Source organism: Callorhinus ursinus, unplaced genomic scaffold (assembly GCF_003265705.2).
Source record: "Callorhinus ursinus isolate GAN/ISIS: 27379988/994484 unplaced genomic scaffold, GSC_fseal_2.0 scaffold90, whole genome shotgun sequence".
Lineage (NCBI taxonomy): Eukaryota > Metazoa > Chordata > Mammalia > Carnivora > Otariidae > Callorhinus > Callorhinus ursinus.
This window is the reverse complement of record NW_027397152.1, coordinates 2,507,095-2,530,529: the sequence shown is the minus strand read 5'-3', so window position 1 is coordinate 2,530,529 and position 23,435 is coordinate 2,507,095. Positions and strand designations below refer to the sequence as shown.

The 23,435-nt window shown below is 40.8% G+C and overlaps 1 protein-coding gene across 3 annotated transcripts in view; it reads right to left on the bottom strand.

Annotated features, from left to right (window-relative positions):
• Positions 1–21,768, bottom strand: part of OTUD7B (OTU deubiquitinase 7B) — a 57,424-nt gene extending 35,656 nt beyond the window's left edge. Inside the window, exon 1 of one of the 3 annotated variants that reach the window (XM_025858322.2) lies at positions 21,453–21,768. Coding sequence is in view for 1 of the 3 variants with exons in the window: in XM_073888477.1 (XP_073744578.1) it covers positions 20,841–20,844 (4 nt within the window). In the remaining 2 variants the exon portion in view is untranslated. Of the gene's footprint in view, positions 1–17,209; positions 17,230–20,840; positions 20,863–21,452 lie in introns of those variants that run through there. The other 2 variants (XM_073888477.1, XM_073888479.1) reach the window with 2 other exon arrangements.
• Between the last annotated feature and the right edge of the window lie 1,667 nt (positions 21,769–23,435).

Sequence of the window (23,435 nt, the reverse complement as noted above, 5' to 3'; positions counted from 1 at the left end):
CTTATGAACTGGCATTTGTCTTTTCAGTGCTACTAAGAAAGGCTCCTTGGATTACAGTTACTTGGGAAATTTAATAATTCGGAAGATGTGTACAATGGAAGTGACCTTCAGAAAAATAAGGGCAGAAAGAGTCATAGAGAAAGTCTGTTATTATGAAATTGGCACAACAACAGTAACTTGAATAGAAACAAAACTCTTGTTAATGTTTATCTTTTTAGATCCAGACCAGAATTTCTATTTGCCACACACAACGAATTTTTTCTCTTTCCTTTCAGGGAGGGTCAAAGATAGTTCAAGGTTTGATTCTCAATACATCCAATTTTTTAAAAAATAGTCTGTAAAAATAAAAGTTCTACTTAAGCCCTTAAAAATTCTGATTACTAAACTTTTGACATGAGAGAAAAAAATAAGATACTACAAATCAACAGACGCTAGTCATTCTTTCTCTGAATTAACCCACATTCAGTAACTGAAGACAATCTTCTCTCCCCTTCTTGATTCCTAACTTCTGGCCATTTCACCGTCCGAGAACTTCTATTCAAGGAGAGAAATAGCAGGGGCGCCTGGGTGGCTCAGTCGTTAAGCGTCTGCCTTCGACTAGGGTCATGATCCTGGGGTCCTGGGATTGGCCCTGCATCGGGCTCCCCGCTCAGTGGGAAGCCTGCTTCTCCCTCTCCCACTCCCCCTTTTTGTGTTCCCTCTCTGTCTCTCTCTCTGTCAAATAAACAAATAAAATCTTAAAAAAAAAGGAAATAGAAAAAAATTCTAATTATGAACTATCTACAATTAGGAAATTAATTCATTTTGTAAATTTCTGATAAATTAACTTCCTTCAGCACACAACTACTAATTTTTTAAAAGCCTCAAACAATTAGAAAAAGAAATTTGTCTTTTATAAAATTACATAACTCAGTTCAAAGAAAGATATTTTTTATTACTATTATTATGTTTAAAATTCTCCATCCGCAAGTTCCATAGTTCCATATGTCCTGGCCATATCTAGACCTCATTTGAACTCCTCTAGGCCCAGTATGTGCAACATACTGGCACTTGCTGTTATCATATATTGCCTTGTAGTATTAGTTGGCCTTCCTGATACTTGCATTTTATCTCTCCAATTTGACTACCAGTCATTCAATCAATTCAATCAAAATTTATCCAGCTGGGTCCACCATGTACCAGGCACTGCCCTAGGGCCTTGGAGATACAAATGAAGAAGAGAAGCCACAGTCCTACCTTCAGGGCATTTCAGTGTGTTGGGAGAAATCTAAACATGTTATTCATGCCCAATGGGGTAGGAAGAGGTATAAGAACTAGTTTACCTGGATGGGTTAGGGAAGTTTCTCAAACTGGATCTTTAAGGATGTGTAAGAAATCATCAGGCTGGAAAACAAGATACATTCTAGATAGAATTAAGATCCTTGAGGTTGGCACCTTTCTTTTATACTTTAAAAAAATTCTAAACAGGCCTAAAAATTTGCTTGGCACATAGCAGATGCCTAATAAATATTTGTAGTTCTAAATTATTCATGCTAGTCCATGTGTATGGATGACTGAGAGCTAGTCTATATCTAAAATAGGCTTGTGAGGGGTGCCTGGGTGGCTCAGTTGGTTAAGCGACTGCCTTTGGCTCAGGTCATGATCCTGGAGTCCCAGGATCGAGTCCCGCATCGGGCTCCCTGCTCTGCAGGGAGTCTGCTTCTCCCTCTGACCCTCCCCCCTCTCATGTACTCTCTCTCTCATTCTCACTCTCTCAAAATAAATAAACAAATCAAAAAAATAAAATAAAATAGGCTTGTGAATTATTTACTGGTTTCAAATGTCACTATTCACCCCATAGGTACATATAATCAAGGTCTATGCGACTATATGTGTAAAGCTGTCTGTTCACACTAAAAATAGCTTCTCTTTTGCTGTAATTTGTTTTTAAAGCACTTTCACAAAGAAGGCCTCATTTAATAAGAATTATAAAAATTAGGGCACCTGGGTGGCTCAGTTGGTTAAGCGACTGCCTTCGGCTCAGGTCATGATCCTGGAGTCCTGGACTGGATCAGGCTCCCTGCTCAGCAGGGAGTCTGCTTCTCCCTCTGACCCTCCCCCCCCATGTGCTCTCTCTCATTCTCTCTCTCTCAAATAAATAAAATCTTAAAAAAAATTATAAAAATTAAATACTCTTTTAAGATTTTTAATCCCCTCTTTTCTGATGGAAAATACATACACACAGAGAAGCTTACAAAGCTTAAATGATACCCAGGTAGCAAGGAGTTTGGACCCAGGTATTCTGAATTTGAATACAGGGTTTATATCAGTTCTACAGGGACTTATGACAAAATCAAATTGGTCTAGCCATGCAAACTCCACAGACTAAGGAATTCTTTATTATTTTGCTTTTTAAAATACTATCCATTTTCATCCACACTACTAGCCCCATTGTCCCCACTCCCCACCAACTCCACCAATACACCCATATTTCTATTTCTAGGTTGGAGTTAGGAAACAGAAACTCCAACCCAGGATATCCTGAGACCCAAATAATTTTGGGTCTCTATTTGGGTCTCTTTCATCTGTATAGGTTGTGCCATTTGTGGTAATAATTTTTCTTTTATTTATTTTTTTAAAAGATTTTATTTATTTATTTGTCAGAGAGAGAGAGAGCACAAGCACGAGCAGCAGGCAGAGGGAGAAGCAGGCTCCCCACTGAGCAAGGAGCCCAATGTGGGACTCGATCCCGGGGTCCTGGGATCATGACCTGAGCTGAAGGCAGATGCTTAAGTGACAGAGCCACCCAGACATCCCAATAATTCTTCTTTTAAAAGCAACAGAGCCTCAGCTACCTGGGTGGCTCAGTTGGTTAAACATCCAACTCTTGATTTCTTTGACTCAAGTCATGATCTCAGGGTTGAGACACCCAGCGCAGAGCCTGCTTAAGATGCTCTCTCTCTTTCTCTCTCTGCACCACCCTCCCCGCCACCATGCACTCCCTCTCTCATTCTAAAAAAAAAACCTTTAAACCGCTCTCGCAGAGTCTACTGGTCCCTCTCCCTCCCCCTCTGCTCCTCTCCCTGTGCTCTAATAAATAAAATTTAAAATAAATAAAAGCAACCATGCCTCTTATATTTAAGCACATAAAACTAGTTATAAGTATTTAATATAATCTAACTTCTAGTCTACCTGGGAACATAGACTATACACTTCTATTTTTACATAATTAACACTTCACATTTGGGTCTAATGTGGAACAAGTCTGGTGGTGAGGTGCAGAAAGTCAGTCTACTTCCCTTGTTTGGCACTTTGGAATTACAGACTTTAGAACCAGGACATCAGAGATCACTTCATTCCATACCCTCAAATTACAGATGAGAACACTGGTGAGTGAGATTAAGTGACTTGCCCAGAGTCACAGAGCTAACTAGTGCTAAAACTGTGTATAGAACATAAATCTGTTGACTACTACTCTTTTTTTCCTCTCCAAAGATTTATTTATTTATTTCAGAGAGCGCAAGAGAGCTCGTGCGTGCACATGAGTGGGGCAGGGGGCAGAGGAGGAGAGAATCTTTAAGCAGAACTTCCTCTTCTCCCCACTGAGCGTGAAGCCCAAAGTGGGGCTCAATCCTTTGACCCATGAGACCATGACCTGAGCTAAAACCAAGAGTCAGATACTTAACGGACTGAGCCACCCAAGCATGCCTGTTGACTCCTATTCTAGTAATCTTTACCTGACTTGACATATATCAATGACTTTCAATTCTCCATGTGATCTACTTTGTGGATTTATCTATGAAAAGTTCCTTTCCTTCTGCCACCCAGATAAATCTCTCACTTCTACAGATATGTACCAAAGAAAAAGATGCATAATTTGGAAATTTAATCACTTAAGCAAACCATATTAAGGGAAATCATCTATATAGATGGTCATGAGGGCATGCTAAAATCAAATGGCCATTTTTGTTTTGTTCATCACCACTAAAGATATAAGCTGGATTTGGAAATATTCTTCTAGCACTATATCCCTGAGTTCTGAAGTTTTGTAGCAAGAGGGTAGGATAAAATTAAGTGTAACAAAGGGATAGATTTTTCTTTTTTTCTATTGATACGCTGAAGCTATAATAAAGTTCTCATATGCTGTTATGAAATCTCAGCAATAACTAAATTTTGAACAGAATAAAACATAAAATAAAAAACAAGAGAGAAATAAAGCAACAACTTTTAACACATTACTTCTCCCTGTCCGAAAGAGTAAATAAAATGCCTGGCAGCACCAAAGCAATCACTTTCCTCACATTCACTTTGATTCATGTTGATTTGTGGGAACGCTACATCTCTTCTTCCTCTTAGGAAGGGCCACCATCAGCACAACAGCACCAGGTCACTGCAATTCTCCCTTAATGAAAACTTTAACTTCCTGACTCAATCATTCAATAAGAACTTAGTAAGGACCCACTCTCCATGCCAGGCAGTCTACTAAGTGAAGGGGATACATAAACCAATAAGTCATCATCCCTGCTTTCTAGAAGTTAATCTAACAGGTTGATTCCAGAGAAAACCCCAAGATAGGTATCAGTTAACTTCCTTTATTCAACACAGATTTACTGAGTTCCAGGCATCGGAGACAGAAAATAATGAAGAGTAAGCTTTTAAAAAGTAAGAGTCTTTTCAAAATTTACTAAATAACTTGCTCTTCTGAATTATTAAAATCACATGTTCTTCTCCAAGAATGCCAATCAATCAGAAGTTGACTGTAAAAGATTTTGATGATAACATCTAGCTAAATATTTTGGTCAAAGGCATTGAAGTTTCCTTAATCTTACCATTCTATGAGGCCATAATGTCCTAGACTGATACATTTTATCAGTATAGGATCCATAGTTAACAGAATGTAGTTGATCTTACCAATGAACTGGAAGGAGTTGTTTCCTATATAGACAGACAGATGCTTCCAGTAGAATGTACTATGTCAAACATATGACAAATCCTGTTTAACTTTCTTGCCACAATAGTGTATATCTAAGTACTACAGGCAACCCTTCATGATGACATAGCCCCCGGCCAAGTTTTCAGAGTGACAAGTCTCTGCTTTTCCTTTTCCCTTCCACAAAAAGTACAAAAGATATAAATTAGTACACAAGCCATTGGGCATATCCCATTGTCCTGAGTTTTTCTCCTTGAAATTACTCCAGGAAACCAACCTTCATTAGAATGAGTCCTATCCCATTAATATTTTTAACATTATTATTGGTAGTGATGGTGGTAATAGCAAATGCTAGCTTTGCAGTTCACAAAATACTTGCAAATATATTACTTTATTCACTGAAAAAAATGCAGAGAATAAAAGGAAACATCATAGGCAACTATCTCAAATATCAAAAATCAAACCAAGTTTAACTGGAATTGAAAAGCAAGCATTTTCAACTCTACAACAGGGTCAAGAAGCTATTCCTATCAAAAAAGCATACGATTGACCCTAACAAAGCAAAATCACAAATTTCCTTTAAATTAGGCCTAATTGATTCAATTTGTACATGGTAAGACCATAGTTTCAGCAAGACTCTGATAGAAATCTTCGATACCCCAATCCCTTTTCCAAATGCTTTACCCACAGTTAAATGATCAATAAATATTCTTCTAAAGATAAATATTCTTCTAATTATGAGAAAGCTGCCCTAGAAAGACAAATTGACAACACTCACCATTCAAGTACCTTAAAAGATTTAACTAATATTTACTGTGTGCCAATCAAGTACCAAGGACTGGGTTAGACACATCCATATAAATCACCTTATTAACCGTATGTGTCATGCACAGATATGACTAAATCCCAATCCTTAATTGACATGGGTCCCTAAAACCAACTAGTTCTAACACTAACTACCTTGATCCCACCCTAATTAATCCCTAGAACTCAACTGGAACTCAGCTTCTCAGTCTCACAGACCTAAACAGCATTACCTAGTGCTTCCTACTAGGTAATGCTTACCACAAAACCTGTGTGCCTATTTTTAAGCTGCTAACTCCAGAACAAACACCGTTCATCTGAGACATGGCACACGGTGATAATGGACATAACTGAAAACAAACAACTCTCTTGGATCACACTAGCTAAAGAATAAACCTAGAATACTGACAAAACTGAATTTTTTTTAAGATTTTATTTATTCGAGAGAGTGAAAGCGAGAGAGATCACAGAGGGAGAGGGAGAAGCAGACTCGCCGCTGAGCGAGAGCCCTGCATGGGGCTCGATCCCAGAACCCTGAGATCATGATCTGAGCTGAAGGCAGAAGGCAGAAGGCAGATGCCACCCAGGCGCCCCACAAAACTGAGTTTCAGCTGGGCAGAAGACATTGGATTTTATTTTATTTTTTTAAGATTTTATTTAAGAGAGAACGGGCAAGAGAGAACATGAGCAGGGGGAGGAGCAAAGGGAGAGGGAGAAGCAGACTCCGGCTGAGCAGGGAGCCCAACACAGGGCTTGATCCTGGGACTCCAGGATCATGACCTGAGCCAAAGGCAGACCCTTAACTAACTGAGCCACTCAGGCACCCCAGACATTGGATTTTAAGTCTTCCCAACCTCAAGACTATTTTCTAGTCTTCCAAATACAGAAAGCCTTCTCTATTTGAATGAACTGCAGAAGGCAAGTTTGACCCAAGAGTCCCCACTCACATACCCATCAGAGAGAACTGAGGGAAAAAGAAAAAAAAATATTCCAACTGGTATGACCACATTACAATGTTAACAACACATTACTCACCATCACGCTACAAGAAAGCACTTGCAAGTGGGCAAGGAACGTTCAGGAAGCCAAGGAAACAAACAAAACTCTCCCAGTCCTCAAAACACAAACACATCCACATGCCAAAGCAGGTCACACTGTCCAGTTTATACCCAGGTATGAGTGAGTGGAGAGGGAGTGGGGAGAGGGGAGGGGAAGAGAGGAAAAGCATTACTGGGCAGGTGTGCTTGTCAGCACCAACAGATTTCTTTCTTAGATTCATGGAGAACCTTTTTTTTTTTTAATTATGTAAAGATCCCCCTTTTTTTTTTAAGATTTTACAGAGAGACAGAGCATGTGCGCTCGCACACGAGCAGTGAAGAGGGGCAGAGGGAGAAGCAGACTCCAGACTCCCTATTGAGCAGGGAATCCCAGGACCCTGAGATCATGACCTGAGCCAAAGGCAGACAGTTGCTGACTTAACCGACTGAGCCACATAGGCACCCCATGGAGAACCTTCTTAAACAAAAGAAATACTGGGAGTAGCACCTAGCTTTATAACTTGATTTATTTAAGTAATCACAGAGAACATGCAATATATACAAATGGCAGTGTGTTATAGTGGTTGCATACATTCCCTTTGAAATCCACCAGATCTATATGTAAATCCTAGCTCTGTCACTTTCTTGCTGTGTGACCTTGGGCAAGTTATTTAACTTCTCTGTGCCTTATCAGGGACCTCATCTGATAGTCACTGTGGTATCCTCAGCACCTTCAACAGTACCTAAATATCTTGGTTGAATTGACAAATATTTTTATTAACAGTAATAAATATTTCAGATGAATTAACCTGTAAATAGGTATAAGAATACCTACCTATCTTATTGAACAGTTAGGAGTATTAAGTGAGGTGATATATAAAGTACTTAGTATAAAACTCATGGTAGGTCTCACCATTAAATAGTAAAGTTTTCTTCCCTTCCCAGCCAGGTCAGAAGTTATAACAGAAGAGTCATGGCAAAGATTAAAATGGGGTAAGAATTGTAAAAGCCAAGCATTGGAAAATGTTTACTACTAGGGCCCTAGTCATAAAATCTCGGAATATTTCGTCTTGGCAGATGAAATTAAATAAGAGACCCTTGTAGTAGGTACATAATAAATGTTAGTTGATCCAGATAATGCTATTGTGAGTCTTCAGGTATCTGTTATTACAAGATAAAAGCTTGGCAGAATAGGAAAAGGAAAAGAAAAGCAAAGGAAAGAAAAACAGAAGGGAAAAGAAGTGAGATTGAGTCACATCTTAAATCTGACTACAAATTTAAAACCAAATATAAAGGATTTTTTAGAAGGCTATTTAATTCTCTAAAAACTTCCCATTAGCGAAAACACTCTATTGATTCACACTATTTACTGACCTTTTTAGGTAATAAGATCTGTGTAAGTAAATTGTTCTTAACTGCTGACAGGGTAAATAAGCTTGAAAGATCTGGGTCCAAAACTCTCCTCCTCCCTTTACTCCAAAAAGACTGATGGGGCCTTTGAGGCTTACCTCACCTACTGCCTGTAACCACAACAACCTATCTACATGCAGAGGAAAAGATACTTCATCTTCAAAATTGGGAGTCAGAGAGTATATGCAATTAAATCCAAAATCGGAAGGAATCTTTTTCCTCGACTCTGAAAAACTGAATGTCAGAAGATAGCTCTAAGGAACGCAGGTCACTGTTGCATTATGAGCCTGACAGTATACATATTTAGTGTCTGAAGATAAGGAAAACCTTTGGAGAACTGAAACGGCTTGTGGGTAAACCTCATCATAATGTGGTCTGCAACTTCCCATTTCACTTCCCAGGCATCTCCTCTGTGCTTTTAACCACTTGACCCACCTCCTCTTAAGCAATAGGATATCATAGATCACTGGCCAACAGTCAAAAAGAATGGGCTCTACACCAAGTTCTGCAAACTTAAACCAGTCACTTAAACTATGTATTCAGTATTAACTGAGAATGTTGGGTTAGACTCAGTGCTCTTCAAAGGCTTCCACCAAAGTATCCTTTGGAGAGCAGATACATTAGAAACCAGCCAAACCCAGCTCTGCTACTGCTACAACCCCGATGGAGAGCACGTGCACTGTTATCTACCCTTCCTATAAAAGCCGTTATCAAATTCTATTTACTTTTCTTCAAATCACTGGAATCTCTTTTCTCTCTCCATTGCCATCACTCTGTAGAGACCCCTTTCCCCAGGATTATTATAACAACTCTACCTGGTCTCTCTTCTTCCACCTTACACTGCATAGCTGAAATCCATTTTCCTAAAATACTCATTTACACATAAAATTCTGTGCTTGGGGATTTTTCACTGTAAGTATAAATTCCTCTGCCTGAGATTTAAAGCCCTCTCCAATTTACCTAACTCTCCAAATTTTATTAATCTTGTTGCTTGTCTACTTGTTCTGCCCTCAAAACAAGGCAGGCTTAGTTCACTGTTCTCATGCCTCAAATGCCTTCTGAATGCTCACTATTCTCATGCCTTGCCCTCTAAACTTACCCAGTCTTCTCTCTCCTCTAAGGTCTAGATTAGCCTAAGTCTAAAATTTTCCCCTACCCACTCTCTCTAAACTTCCATATAATTCCCAGGGCACCTGGCAGGCTCAGTTGATAGGCCATGGGACTCCTGATCTCAGGGTCATGAGTTCAAGCCCCACGTCAGGAAGAGAGCTTACTTTTATTAAAAAAAAAAAAAAAAAAAATCTATGTAATTCTGTACAACTGTACTCCTCATTTGACACTTAGTACCCATGACTTTGTACTGTTATCTTTTTATGCAAATAACTCAGTCTTCACAACTAATAATTAAGTTCTTCATGACTTTAACTCTTTATTTACTAAAGCCGAACTTTTCTGAGAGCAAATATTCAATAAAATGATTGCTGTTGAGAGTAACTACTACCTTGGACAAGTCAAACTTTCTGGGCCTCATTTTCCTTACCTAGAAAATGATGACAATGTGTAAATTTCCCTTCAGTTCTAAAACGCTGTATGATGATAAACATACTACTCTGTAGTTGCATTTGTTTCTTACATTTCTTTTTTTCTATATATGTATTTATGTATATGAAACTATTTCCCATTTAACACAGAATGTAAATTCCCAAGGGGCCAATTCTCCTACTACTTATTTGCTGGGTAACACTTCCTTAGCATCTCCTTAGAGCATGTTGTCCAAATTCTGGTACACAGCAGGTATTCAGTAGAAAGGAATTTATAGTCTCAAGCTGGCAGCAAACATCAAGAGAAATTTGCGTAGATGATTTTTTTTATCCTAATTTCCATAATGAACTAGCATATTGCAAAAAACTTCAAAGATGATGTGAGAGAGAAGGAATTTAATGTTGTTAAAATGAGAGGTCACCTTGTGCCAAACAGCTAGGAATTTATTTTAGGCAACCAAAGAAACCAGGATGCAGCAAATATTAAGTCTAACTTTCAAATTCTATTTTCAGAATTCTGAGGAGTTTGGGAAGTCTCTATCCCCAGTCATCAAAAATGGACGAAGCTTTCTTCATGTCAGATAATTTTGTCCTTAGTACTGGTGGAAAATTTTAGAAAATGAACACTCGGCCAGGTGAGCTCTTAGATCAAAGAACACGAAAGCAAATACTCACAAAGGAATTCATAAGAGCAGGTAAGTTTTTAAAATAGATAAGAACTTGCTGTCTAAAATATTTTTGTTAGCAGCATGATATTTTCCCATTGTCTTTCTCAGTTCTTCACATGAGACCATCTTCACATAAAGACCAAGACTTACTAGTACTAAAGGCTCAGAGTTATTAATGATTCAAAAGACAGTAGCGGACCAACTCATTTAAAATGACCCTGACTTTTCAAAGAACTATTTTAGAACACAAAACTGATATTTTCAAAGCCGAATTCTATATATGATGTTTTCCAAGCAGGTATGTGGCCTGGATACAAGTCGGATATAGTTAAGGTACCAGGGTTATAAAGACTTCTATGCCAGGTTTTGAAGGATGAGCGGAAACAGAACCTCTTTAAATTTTTATACTTATCCCCATTCTTCCATTCCTGTTCCCCAATCCTATACCACAATATCTGCTAACTCCCACTATCTCTGTTTTTTTGCTCTCCACCCCCCCCACCCCTCACGCCCGCCACTCATCGCACCCGGGGCTCCCTTAGCCAAAGAACTGTTGGAAAACCATGAAGTACGAGTCTGGTGCCAGGAACTAGGGCTCATATCCTCGTTCCTGTTACGTCTCCAAATAAAATCAAAGACCACAGATAATTTTCTCTTCCATGGTTTTCCCCACCACCAGATCTCCCTTGTCAAGACTTAGAGAGGAGATATGGGGGTGGCAGGAAGTGCAGGGTGGGGGGTCATTTACTCAAAGAAACTGTATGCTCCTTAAAGCCAACTCAATCAACTGTATGTAGCTAATGACAGCAAAAGTTTTCATCATAGGCTTATTTCCCACAGTGTGGCCTACAATCCTTATACATTCCCCGACAACCATCCCCAAAATATACTAAATATGTGCTGAGAGATACAAACATTTTATAAAAAAAACTTGAGCTTAAGATAACTACAAAAGAAAACTGGTTCCAAATTAAAGTTCAGAAATGCATTTTAGAATTATAAATGGATTTGGGATTATCCACTTCAAAAAGGTCATGATAATGTTCTGCAGAATGCCAAGAGAAAATCAAGACTGGACATATAAGGTTTAACCATACAAAACTGCCAATATTTGACTGCTTTTGCCTACGAAATTGCAATTTCATATAGTTCCACTTAATATTTAATTTCTACTTGGCAGGAGAGGGAAGAGCTTCCGTGAAGCCAAAATGATGTTATATTGGGACTCTACCTTCTAGAATTAAAAGCTTCAAAATATTCTGCTGAGATACAATCTGGTTTCAATAAAAAGGCAAGTGTTAAAAGTATACGTACATACATACATACATACGAATGTACAAATATGTATATTAGGCTTTCTTCTTCAGGGGCCAAAGAATTCCTGGTTCTCGGCAGTGTTTATGAAGTGAACAGAGAGGCTGCTTTTTCTCAGTGCCGGTATCTCATCTCCAGTGAGGGTGTCAAGACCCTGATGACAACAGCAGAATTTGATAGCTAGTGAGATGAGTCTGGCCACAGGAGCACACTGTCTCACCAATGCCATCATGATCAATTCCCAGGAGTCTCCTCATTGGATGATATCACCGATCAATTCCCATTTCATTTCTCAGGGAATGTTTGCTCATCTCCTGCAGGAAGTTAGTCTTGACTACTCTCGCCAATCATGTGCATTTTATTTAATTTTCGTTGCTGAACGTTTCTTTATAAGCTCTATTTTCATGGGGCCACTATCACGCTCATAATTAAACTAACAGTTCATCAATGCAAAGGGTTTTTATTTTTTAATTCATTAATTAACCATTTAGTCACTATGCCGACCACGTATAAGTTACTGCGGCAAGCCCCAGGAGAGACACGAAGATAAAAGAAACTTCTCTGTTGTCAAGGAGCTCATAGTGTAGTAGAAATGGCATGCCAAGGACACAAATAAACAAAAATAAAAAAATATACAACTAGGACCAGACAAGTACGAATAAAATGACAGGAGAAATCAGAAGTGGGAAAGATCATATCCTACTGGAGGAAAAAAAGAATCAGGAAAATATGGCTTAAACTGGGACTTTGACAGGTAGGATATTTTTTAACAGGACAAGTGAAAAGGGCAATGGAGGTAAGAGGCTTAAAGATTAGATGATTAAGTGAATTAGATCTACAAGTAGACACACCAGAAAAACAATGTTGAGGAAAAAATTGCAAAAGGATACATACAGTACAATTCTATTTATATAAGATTTCCAAAACTATGCGTTGTTTGTGTATATATAATATGTATAAAACATGAAACTGAATGATAGATAGCAAATCAGGCCAGTAGTCATCTCCCAAGAAAGAGGAATGCAGAGTAGGACTTTGCTATATCTAACATTACACCTTAAACAGAGTACGAGATCTACGACAAATATGACAAAATGTTAACATCCACTAAATTTGGGTTATGGACTTAAAAATGTCTTGGATTTTTTCCCCCTGGACTTTTCTACATATTCAAAATATCTCATTATTCAAAATTTTAAGATTAAGAAAGGGCCAGGTAACTGGAAAAACAGTAGAATCATTAACCCAAAAATAATAGTCAGGAGCAAGACAGTTTCCCTAAACTTTCAGGGAACACTTGGATTAGTTCAGCTCTCAACTGAACAGGATTCTTCACATCCCTCAGAGCGTGCACAGAAGGCACTCAGGAACAGGGTGGGGTGAAGGCTGACAGAAAAGGACAAGAAGGAAGTTTTTACTGCCATCTTAAATCAGATATCCGAGGGGAGTGACAACCACGATCCCACACAACATAAATGCCAGCGTAACCAAGTCATCTCCCCCTCAAAAAAGCCAAGGAAACTTCCAGTTACATAGGAATTCAGATAAAGACTCACTGTGAGTAGTTATGCTATGCCTCCTCTCTCCCCCACTCTCCCCCAAACACTCACAAACAAAAACAAAATGTACCCTTGCCCACTTGACAAAGAATTAAAACTTGGCAATTCTGCTAAAGTGGACAGTTTCCCAAACCAAGGCCCGTCTCTGGAGAGGATGTGGACAGAAAGAACCAGAGAAAAGAGCAAAGTAATCACAACTCAGTTACGTTTTGAGGAAGACTTATCAGTGGAAGGTACCCATCCTTCCACATCCCTTTGTGTCCCAACTTCCCCAGGGGGTCTAAGAACCTCTAAGATAGCCTCCTAGCCCGTCCCGTTCTTCTCCAGCAAAATGACTAAAACTCCCAGTTAGCACTTTCAACCCAATGCACAAAAACCCAACGAAGGGGCACCCGGCTGGCAAAGTTGGTAGAGCATGCAACTCTTGATCTGGACGTCATGAGTTCAGGCCCCACGTTGCGCCTTGAGCTTGCTTTAAAAAAAAAAAAGTATAAAAACCCAGTAAAATTAAAAACACAGGAAAGGAAGATTTAGAATACAAGTGTAATGACAAACCTTGTCTTTTTACATAAATATCCTTTTTGTGGGTAACCAATTTATCCAAGTCTATTTCTTCTACCAAAGTTTCACTGGCACAATTTAAAATTAAGTTTAAAAGAAAAGAACTTGAAGGGAATTTAGCAAGAGAGATAATTACATCTGCACACTCAGTAAAACAAATACCTTGACATTCTTCTACATCTGCATCATTACCTCAGATGAATAATCCTAACATCCTATTCACTCCACTCCAGGGCACCCAACTGCCTCAGGTCAAAAGTCCCTATTCCCTGAGGTACTCTCAGGGCAGATCTTCCTCAGTCAGACCTGGGAAAATGCCACTGTTCACTTCGGACTGGTAAAAAACGACAATGGGATGGAATGTCTTCTAGCACAATGCAGTGTGGCAGAATGTAACAAACACTGGAATGGGACATGAGAGAATCAGAGAGGTGAAATGACATTCATTAAACTCCAACCACATTATAGCCATTGGTGACTGAATTCCGGACGAAGCTATCACAAAACTATTTCTGTGATCCTGAGTAAATCTCAGGTATGCCCTTTGAAAATGAAAGGGAGACTAAGAAACAGTCCCTGTAGTTCTCTGATTCCGTAAGTCTACAAACACGATCACTTAATGAGAAATGCGTTACTGTTAAGCATAATAAAGGCATTTAAAAAGGCTTTTGCTCTGTTCTTCTCCAATGTACCCCCTACACCACTGACAAAATAATCTTTCTTCTACAACGTGAAATTTACTTTTCCCCCCAATGCTTAAAAACCCTGAAATGCTCATCATACTGCAGCACAAGCTACAGCTGTGCATGATCAGCCTTACCTACTTCTCCAGCCTCATCCCTGCCCTCCAACCCTGTCCTCCAGCCACAATCATTACTTAAGTTACCTGAAGAAGTCTGGCTGTTTCGTTCCTTTAAGCTTTTGTTCATGTTGTTTTCTCAGCCTGGAGTGTACTTCTCCCTATCTTCTGTAGGGTACACCCTTAACTCATCTTTCAAGACTCATCTCAAATGTCATCTCCTCTGGGAGGCACTTTCCAACCTCTGCATGCCCAAGGCACAACTGACCTTTAGGCCCCTACTAACCCCTACATTCTTCAACGGCAACAACTACCACACTTCGTGACATCTATATATTTATGCATCTGTCTCCTCCCCCTGGACCCGTAACTCCTTGCAGGTAGAGACCTTGTCTGACTCATCTGTTTCCTCAGTGCCCAAAACAGTGCTTACCAGGTAAGAGACATTCAAGGGATGTTTGCTGGCATTGGGAGGAAAGGAACAGAAAACAAGAAAGGATAAGGAAGAAGTCAATTAAGATGGCCCGAAGAGTATAGAATAGTGCTTATCAGTACCACTATCTCCGGCCTTTTGCTCTATCCCTAAACTTCAGAGACCTTATTCATCCCCTTGGCTACAGCTACCACATCCATGCTGATGAACCACAAAACCACACTTCCAAAAGTATTAACCTCTGCCTCTACTCTCTACCAGCTTCAGGTTCATCTCTAACAAATGGATCAGCTTTCTCTCAGGCGTTTCATTCCCACTTCATATCCAATACCTCTCAAACTGAACTCATCAAATTCCCCTAAAAAATGAGGAAACCTTCCTAACTTCCTTATCTCAGTGTCTCAGAAACCCAAACTTACAATGTCATAGTCATACTTGATGGATCACTCTCCTTCATCTGCTACATCCAGTCCTCACTGACTTTAATTTTTCCTTCAAAATCTTTTTTCCCCCTTTCTCTCCTTATCCGCCCCCCCCCCACAACTCCAGCTCAGGTCTCATCACCTCATACACCCCAGGAGCCAATCCCCCTTCCCTCCCGGCCCACCTGTTTCCTACTATCATCATATTACTATCCTCCTCAAAAATTCACAGTGGTTCACTATTTTCTATCATTTAAAATCTCAACTTATAAGCCTCCCTCCTAAGACCCCTCTAAAACATACCTCCAAACCAACCAAACCACCTCTTCCACTACTATTCACTGCTACTCAGGTCAGTCTCATCACTGCCCCAAGAATACCCAAGCCTGGTCCAGGCTTTTGCTTGATCGCTCTCAGCTCCAAAATGAAATGATTTTGCTGTTGTTGCTCTTTGCTTCATCTTCACCCCTTGTACCTGATACAATTTTGTTTATTTTGTTAAGATCTGGAACAAGTTACAATTCCTTTGTGATAGCACTCATAACTACCTGAGTGCTCTTCTCCCCAAATACATATGGCATGAAGTCTATACTATGCAATCAATAATATAATTTCTCATTTTCTTTGTTTTATTTGTCTGGCATAGGAAGGGTATTCACTCCTTCCCATACTCCTTACTCCCAACTAGACTGTATACTCTTCAAGGGCACAAAATCGTCATTTCTCCTAGTCCTCCACAGTACCTAGCATAAAACTGAACTCAAAGCAGATCACCAAAAATAACAGTATAGTAATTTTTCCTATCCAAAACTATTTCTTAGAGAAATAAAAAGATGAGACATAATCCTAAAAAACACAGTTGAAAATTATCCTGAACTAAACTGTATAAATTAAGATTCCTGACTTCCACCTCTGATTTCCACTCAAAAACACTACAATCTCCTGACTCAAGAGGTAAATAATAATCCTGTGCTCATGACATCATAAGCACATAGTTTGGTAATGACTGTGAGAAGGTAGGGGGGTAGGCAGGGATGTAGGAAAACAAGTCAACTGAAAGAACAAGGTTGGAAGAACAAGCATATGATCCTTTGTTTGTTTATTAAATGTGAACACTGCTCCCCATTCCTTTTTTTTTTTTTTAAATTGGCCATATTTTCAAACAACTTTAGTTCAGGAGGAAAAACCTGACAGTTTTTTAGCAGAGCTACTATCGGGAAGAGCCTCCACAAAGCCCAAGTCCTCTGAAAAAGCCACCTTCATCTTCAACAATGCAACATAACACAATAGGATTCCTCCAGATACTGTGAGTAAAGACTCATCCTGACTACAACATAGGCATCATCTATAAATCACTTAGGCATAAGGCAAACAGCCTAAGTGGCCACATTGGACCTGCACAGATTTTGAAAAGAAACTGGTCTTCGTTAACATACTCATATAATCCAGTCTCAATTACCCATAAATGGATTATCCAATTTACAGGATTTCTGAGGCATAATCTTTAAACCAAGTTTGACTGTTCTTCACCAACAGTATACCCTCCTCACCATCAGGTAATAGAGGCTTAGAAATGCAAATTCATTTCAACATCAGTATGATCCTCAAAACATTAAATCTGGCTTAAAAAAATGATGCATTTTCAAACCAAGAAATTTTAATACGAAATTCTGAATTACTTATACTACTATATCCTACAATACCAGAGATAACTGAAAGGTAAGTGCACTTAAAACATGATACTGTCCTTACCCTTAAGTTCTTGAGGATAATCCAGCCATAGCCCACAGGCCCACAGTACAATGTGAGACAGACACAAACAGAGCTCAGCATGGTGAGTAAGGTGTGTGAATACAAAACCTTCTACAAGGAATCCTATGTCTCCTGGGTGATCCCTTCAGGCCAAGATGGTCCAGAAGAGAAACCAAAGAGTTACAGTGTACCGGTGCCTGCCTGACTCCTTGCCCCTGAGTCTCTGGACCAGAAGGCTCAAAACTTCTCATTAAATCCATCCTTTGTTCAAGGATCTACAATGACTCTATTGACCCTTCCATCAACACCCAACAGAGTCTGGCCTCTGAGTCCCCTCCACCCTCTTGCCCGTTCTACCCATGACTTGACCACCCACATTCTCTCCAGTCCCTCTCATTTATTCCCCCAACAAACACAACTTAGTCATTCATACCATCACTGCACACTGTACATTCTATACTTTCTGGCTGAAGATCTTATATTTGCTTTTACTCTTAACACAGAATAGCTATTTCATTTACTTGAATGCTCACACATATTTCACAGATAAGGATGGACAAGTAAATTGTCCAAATCACATAGTCAAGACTTAACCAAGTTCTACCTAACTCCATTGGCCATGCCTCTTTAGGACTCTAATCCACAGCCTCCAAGTCCATTTCAAATTTTGCTGATTCAGAAGTCTTCCCTAATTAATTTCACAGACTCTGTTATTTCAAGTTTCCTAGCCTTTACATATTCCATCTGTAGCACACTAAACTTGGTTTTGTTTATATATTGTGTCCTAATGTTAAACCTTATAACAGTGTGCCTTCCCATTTATATATACCACCTTCCACAACCCTACCCCTGTCCCAAGAGCAAGGACACTTGTTTTTTATATCTTTTCTATCTTCCCAAAGCCTGTCACTAGAGCTTGGAGACAGCTTCATCCTCAAGAGTGCTCAATCATTATTCAGCAAGGATTCCTTACTTTAAAAAAAAAAAAAAAACAGGGGTGCCTGGGTAGTTCAGTCGGTTGACCATCTCACTCTTGGTTTCAGCTCAGGTCATGATCTCAAGGTTGTGAGATCAAGCCCCGCGTCAGGCTCTGCGCTCAGCATGGAGTCAGCTTGAGATTCTCTCTCCCTCTCCCCCTGCCATTCCCACCCGTGCTCGCACTCTCTCTCTCTCTCTAATAAGTGAATCTTAAAAAAAAAAAAGACCAAAAAAAAACTTTCTTCTATCATAATAAAAAAGACAACTGAATTTAGGCATTCATAAAACTGCCCTGCATCTATATTCCAGTTATACAGATTTTAATTCTCTGAATTTATCAGGGGCTGTTGAGAAGACTTCACAGCTCCTAAGTTTCCACACGGAAGACACTGCTGAAGCCACACTTCAAAGCACTGTCTCAGGATCTTCCCTTGATGGGATGAATGTCTGGGGTCAAAGAGGAGGTACTCCTTACAAGGAGCCTCACAAGGATGGGCCAGGATCCTTAGCACGCTTAAGCATCCTTGAGACGCTCGAAAACTTTACAACTGGCCCTTAGTGCCCCCATAACAATCTGAAATTTTATTTTTAATACTGCTACTCCATCATGATTCACTTGGTTACATATATTGAATCTCAAACCCCAAATAACACCTTCTGAGAAAGAGGAATTGTGGTAGACTATGAGGCTGCCGTAGGCTTATTCCTACTTATTCAACTGCTTCAATTCCCACCCCACCAGGCACCAAATAATAAATGTAGGGGAAGGTGATATAAATAGAAATAAATACATTTTCTGCCTGGAAGCTCTTTTCTTTTCTTATACTCCTAACAAAGAATAACTACTTCATTTGCTTGGATGCTCATACATATTTTATAAGGATGGAGAAGTAAATTGTCCAAGGTCACATAGTAAATGCCATAATCAAGATTTGAACCAAGTTCTATTTAACTCCATAGCTCATGCCTCTTTATGACTCTAATCCACAGCCTCCAATTTTGCTGATTCCAAAATCTTCCCTAATTTATGTCACTGATATAAATAGAATTTCCCAGACATCACTAATATTATATTGGCATCAACCGACACACAAATTAAAACAATTAATAGTCAACAGACTCTGGGGAGGCGTTTCTGATTTTTAAAAAATTTGGTTTTACCCTCCAAATTAAATCTTTTTTCGACAGGGGTCCCCAGAAGTAGGACATTAAGGACGTAAAGCTTCAGGAATATTTCCAAGTTGCTGGTGACCTAACTCCACCAAGTCCAACTAACAATTACCCTTCATCACTATTCAGCCTGCCTTATACAAGTCAGCAGACAGCCCTTTCCCTGGCAAAGGTTTACATTTTTTTTTTCCGCAAGGGAGTCTCTGGCATTAAATGAAAGGGATAAGTCAAGTCAGGCAACAACAAAAAATTAGTAATAGTTTGGAAATTATCTTCCTTCCATCTTTCCTTCCTGTTTGAATGCTCAATGCCCGAAGTGGATTTCTGTTCAATTCTAAATTATTCATGTTAATGGATAATCATCGGCAGAAAGGTGCTGATAATCCAAAATGGAAAAAAAATCGAAAAATAATCTATTTCCGTTTTGGAAGATCTTTTCAGCATTATTTACCTTCTCAATTATTCCTAGCATGAGCTAACATTTGTATTCATTTGCGATCACTAAGTACATAGTAACTGGCCACTTACTCTGGGAGGTGCTCCGCGGCATGCGGGGTAGCTAGTGGAAATTAGAACAAGACTGGTATTCACACTCCAGATGAGCAACATCAATTTCATTTATTTTACAGTTCTGTTCAGCCTTCAAAATATCAATAGACTAGCACAGCAGGTTGGCTCCTAAACTTTAAAAGAACTGTTCAGAAGAACAATGAAGACAAAGAGTATAATTGTTTGCCTAGAATGTATTCATTTGTAAATTATGCACAGCAAATGGTTAATTAGAAGTCTGAGTGTCCCTAGTCACCCAGCCTAAGTTCCTGCTGTCTTCTCCACCCCAACAGGAATGCAGTCTCATTCACTAGGAAAGAAATTTTCTAAATGTTTTTCAAAAATCTGGGATTTGCTATCTTTTTGGACTAGCCTTACCACTACCTCTTCCTGTCCTTTTCTACTTTAGAAATAGGGTCTGAAAGACAAAGGGATCCAACCTCCTCAAGGACCTCCTAAATATACAGTAATGACAAGCCAAAGACTGAAAAATTACCAGCTTCTGGTTGTTCTCAAAAGCATTTTACACAGTTATAAAAATATGAGGAAAATAAAAGTCAAAGTCCTGCTAATTCTTGCTTTTGCATTTATGAAAAGGAACGCCCCTGAAAAGTGTGGGAGAGACTCTCTTACATAAAATTTCACCAGTCCACTTCTTTCAACTTAATTTCTAGATCTGTATTGTGCCCAGGGGAACCACCTAGGTTAGACAGACTACCTAGACGAGAGGGAGGGAGTCGGGGAGGGAGACGGAAAAAGACTCAGAGAGACTCAGGGAGACTCAGAGAGACTCAAGAGCTCTCTGGTCCTTGTGAGCCGACAAGCTAAAAATACGCCGGCCCAGTAAACAAATCCCATTCCATCCCGACCGGAGCCACACCGTTAACCTAGTAATTATGAGAAGAGGAGTGAGATCACGCAGCCCCCGGCTTACTCATCGTCAGCTTCTGAAGTTTCCATCGGCTCATGGCAACTTTTCTTTTTTCTAAAGTTCATAAGCCTGCCCTAGAATCAATCTCTCTCTCTCACACACACACACACTTTTTCGCTCCCTTCCTCCATTACTGGACGCACCTCAGTTTGGCTATCTAGAGGGGAGAACAAGCTGGTTTTCTTTTCGTTGTACTTTTATACTGAGACTTTACAATGAACTTTATCCTACTATGGGGGTAGGACGGGCGGGGGGTAGCCTGCACTCTGAACCACCTTAAAACTCCACCATCCCTCCCCGAAAGTCTCGCTGACAAGGGGGGGGGGGACCGTCTAAACTGCCCAGCACAGCTTAGGAAGGGAGGCCAGGACCGGGGGTGGGGGCTAGGAACGCGGGACGCAGGTGAAAGGGAGGAGCAACGGGGAAAAGGTTGGGACGAAGCAAGGCACAGTCGGGGCGTGGAGGGGGTGCCGGGAGGCAGTGGCTCCGGGAGAAATATAATCAGAAAGGAGAAGGGGGACAGTGGAGATCGGAGGGTCAGAGTTTGGGAGTCTGAAGAGGCGGGAGGGACGGGAGCAGACGGGAAGAGGGTGACAAGGCAGGGGGCTCCGTTACCCTCGCGGCTCCCGGGGCAAGGCCCTAGGCCGGGGCGGAGCGCGGGGCCCGGCCGCCTCTCCTCATTCCTCGGCTGTGACCCCGGGGTCCGGCTGGCCCCTCCCCCGACGACGATGGAGGCGGAGGCGGTGGCGGAGACTGCGACCGCGGCTGTTGCTCCGCACAGGATCAGGAGCTGGAGCCAGACGGCACTGATCAGGACTGGCTTCCCCCAGTGGCTTTTTGCCTGCTCCACACCCCGTCGCCACTCCGACTCAGGCGGCTGGTTCAGGATCGGTGGCTTTCGGCCGTCCGGCCGGAAACTAGCGCCAGTTTCCGGCCGGAGCGGGTTGGTGGTGACACCTAAGCCGCCCCCAGGCCTCCTCCTGCCGGCCCCGCCCCGCCCCGCCCCGCCCCGTAGCAGCCCCGCCTTTAGCGCCGCTCCCCTGGCTGCGGCCGGTTTGGCGCCTGCCCCGCGCGTGACCCCGTGTTTTCCTGGCCACTGTTCTTAAGGCCTCTGAGCTGGAGAGTTCTTGAACCGAAGCTGGAGGGGTACAGAGGGGGCTCTTGAGACTTTGAGGTAGAGTCAGTTGGCTATAGCCCTTTGGGAAGAAGCAGAAAAAGGCGGGTAGTTCTGGAAAAGTGAGAGGGGTGAAAATACTTTCGAACGAGAAGACTGAAATTCTAGTTGCTCTTCGCGGTCATTCGAGACTGACCAGAGGAAAATTAACAGTGCTTCTCCCAGACCGAGACTCCACCCAGTTTTGCAGTCTTCTTCCGTCACTTGTGAAGTGAACATACCCTTCTCTGTTAACACTCGATATTTACTTACTTGCATAATGATAACATGTCTGCCTTAGCCCAAAAGAAAAAAGTTAAGTATCACTGTTTTTATTAATGCCTTTTAACAGCATTACAGCATAATTCAATTCAAATATTTATTGAGTCCCTACTATGTGCAAGGTACTGTGCTCATTGATATTGGTGACACAGAAATGAATAAGACATAATTCCAGGCATCAAGGATCTTACGCTTTAGTAAAATACATGAAACTATATTACATAAAACAGAACTCATGTGTGTTATATGAGTAACAATGGGCTATGTCTATGAGAACATAAACTTCAGCATATGGCAGACCTTCCATATTTTTTGAATGAACAAATAAAAATTAGGAGAATGTGGACTAGTTCTAGTAAGAAGAGCCATTTAATCAAACACAAAAGGGGGCCAGCCCCTATTATAACCTGACCAAAGAAATCCTAAATTTTATTTTTTTTAAAGATTTTATTTATTTATTTTGACAGAGAGAGAGAACACAAGCAGGAGGAGAGGGAGAGGGAGAAGCAGCCTTTCTGCTGAGCAGAGAGCCCACCATGGGGCTCTATCCCAGGACCCTGGGATCTTGACCTGAGCCGAAGGCAGACTCAGTGACTGAGCCACCCAGGCGCCCAAAGAAAGCCTAAATTTTAATTCAGATTCCTAACATTGTGGCACCTGATCTGCATATTAAAAATGTTTATTGTCTAAACTGTGCCCATTGGGCCTCCTTAAGAACAAATACTGTACCACAGTCAACTTTTCCCCTCAGTACTTCCTGAGGTCCTCAGTTTCTAAATGGGAAGGGTGGAGCGTAGACATTTTGGAATTATCCAGGACTAGAAAATGGACATCTGAAACAGGAAACTGCCTAGACAGACAGCTATATCTCCTGGGGACACCCAAGATTGAGAGCTGATTTAGGGCTGAGCCTAAGGCCATACCAAGGCCAAGCAGGTCAGAGTGCCTTGCAGGAGGCACACCCAGGACCAACAGTACAAGTTGGCAGGCAGAGCCATTTGGCCTGGGCTTCAAGCATCAGGGGACTGCAAATTTTGGCTATGTTCAGTGGCAGATTTGAGGAAGAGGGTAAAACGAGACGTGGTCATCTAAGTTGATTCTGACTGAACTCCATTGATCACAACCACCCCTTGCTAGCTAAATCTGAGGTAGGAGAACAGATC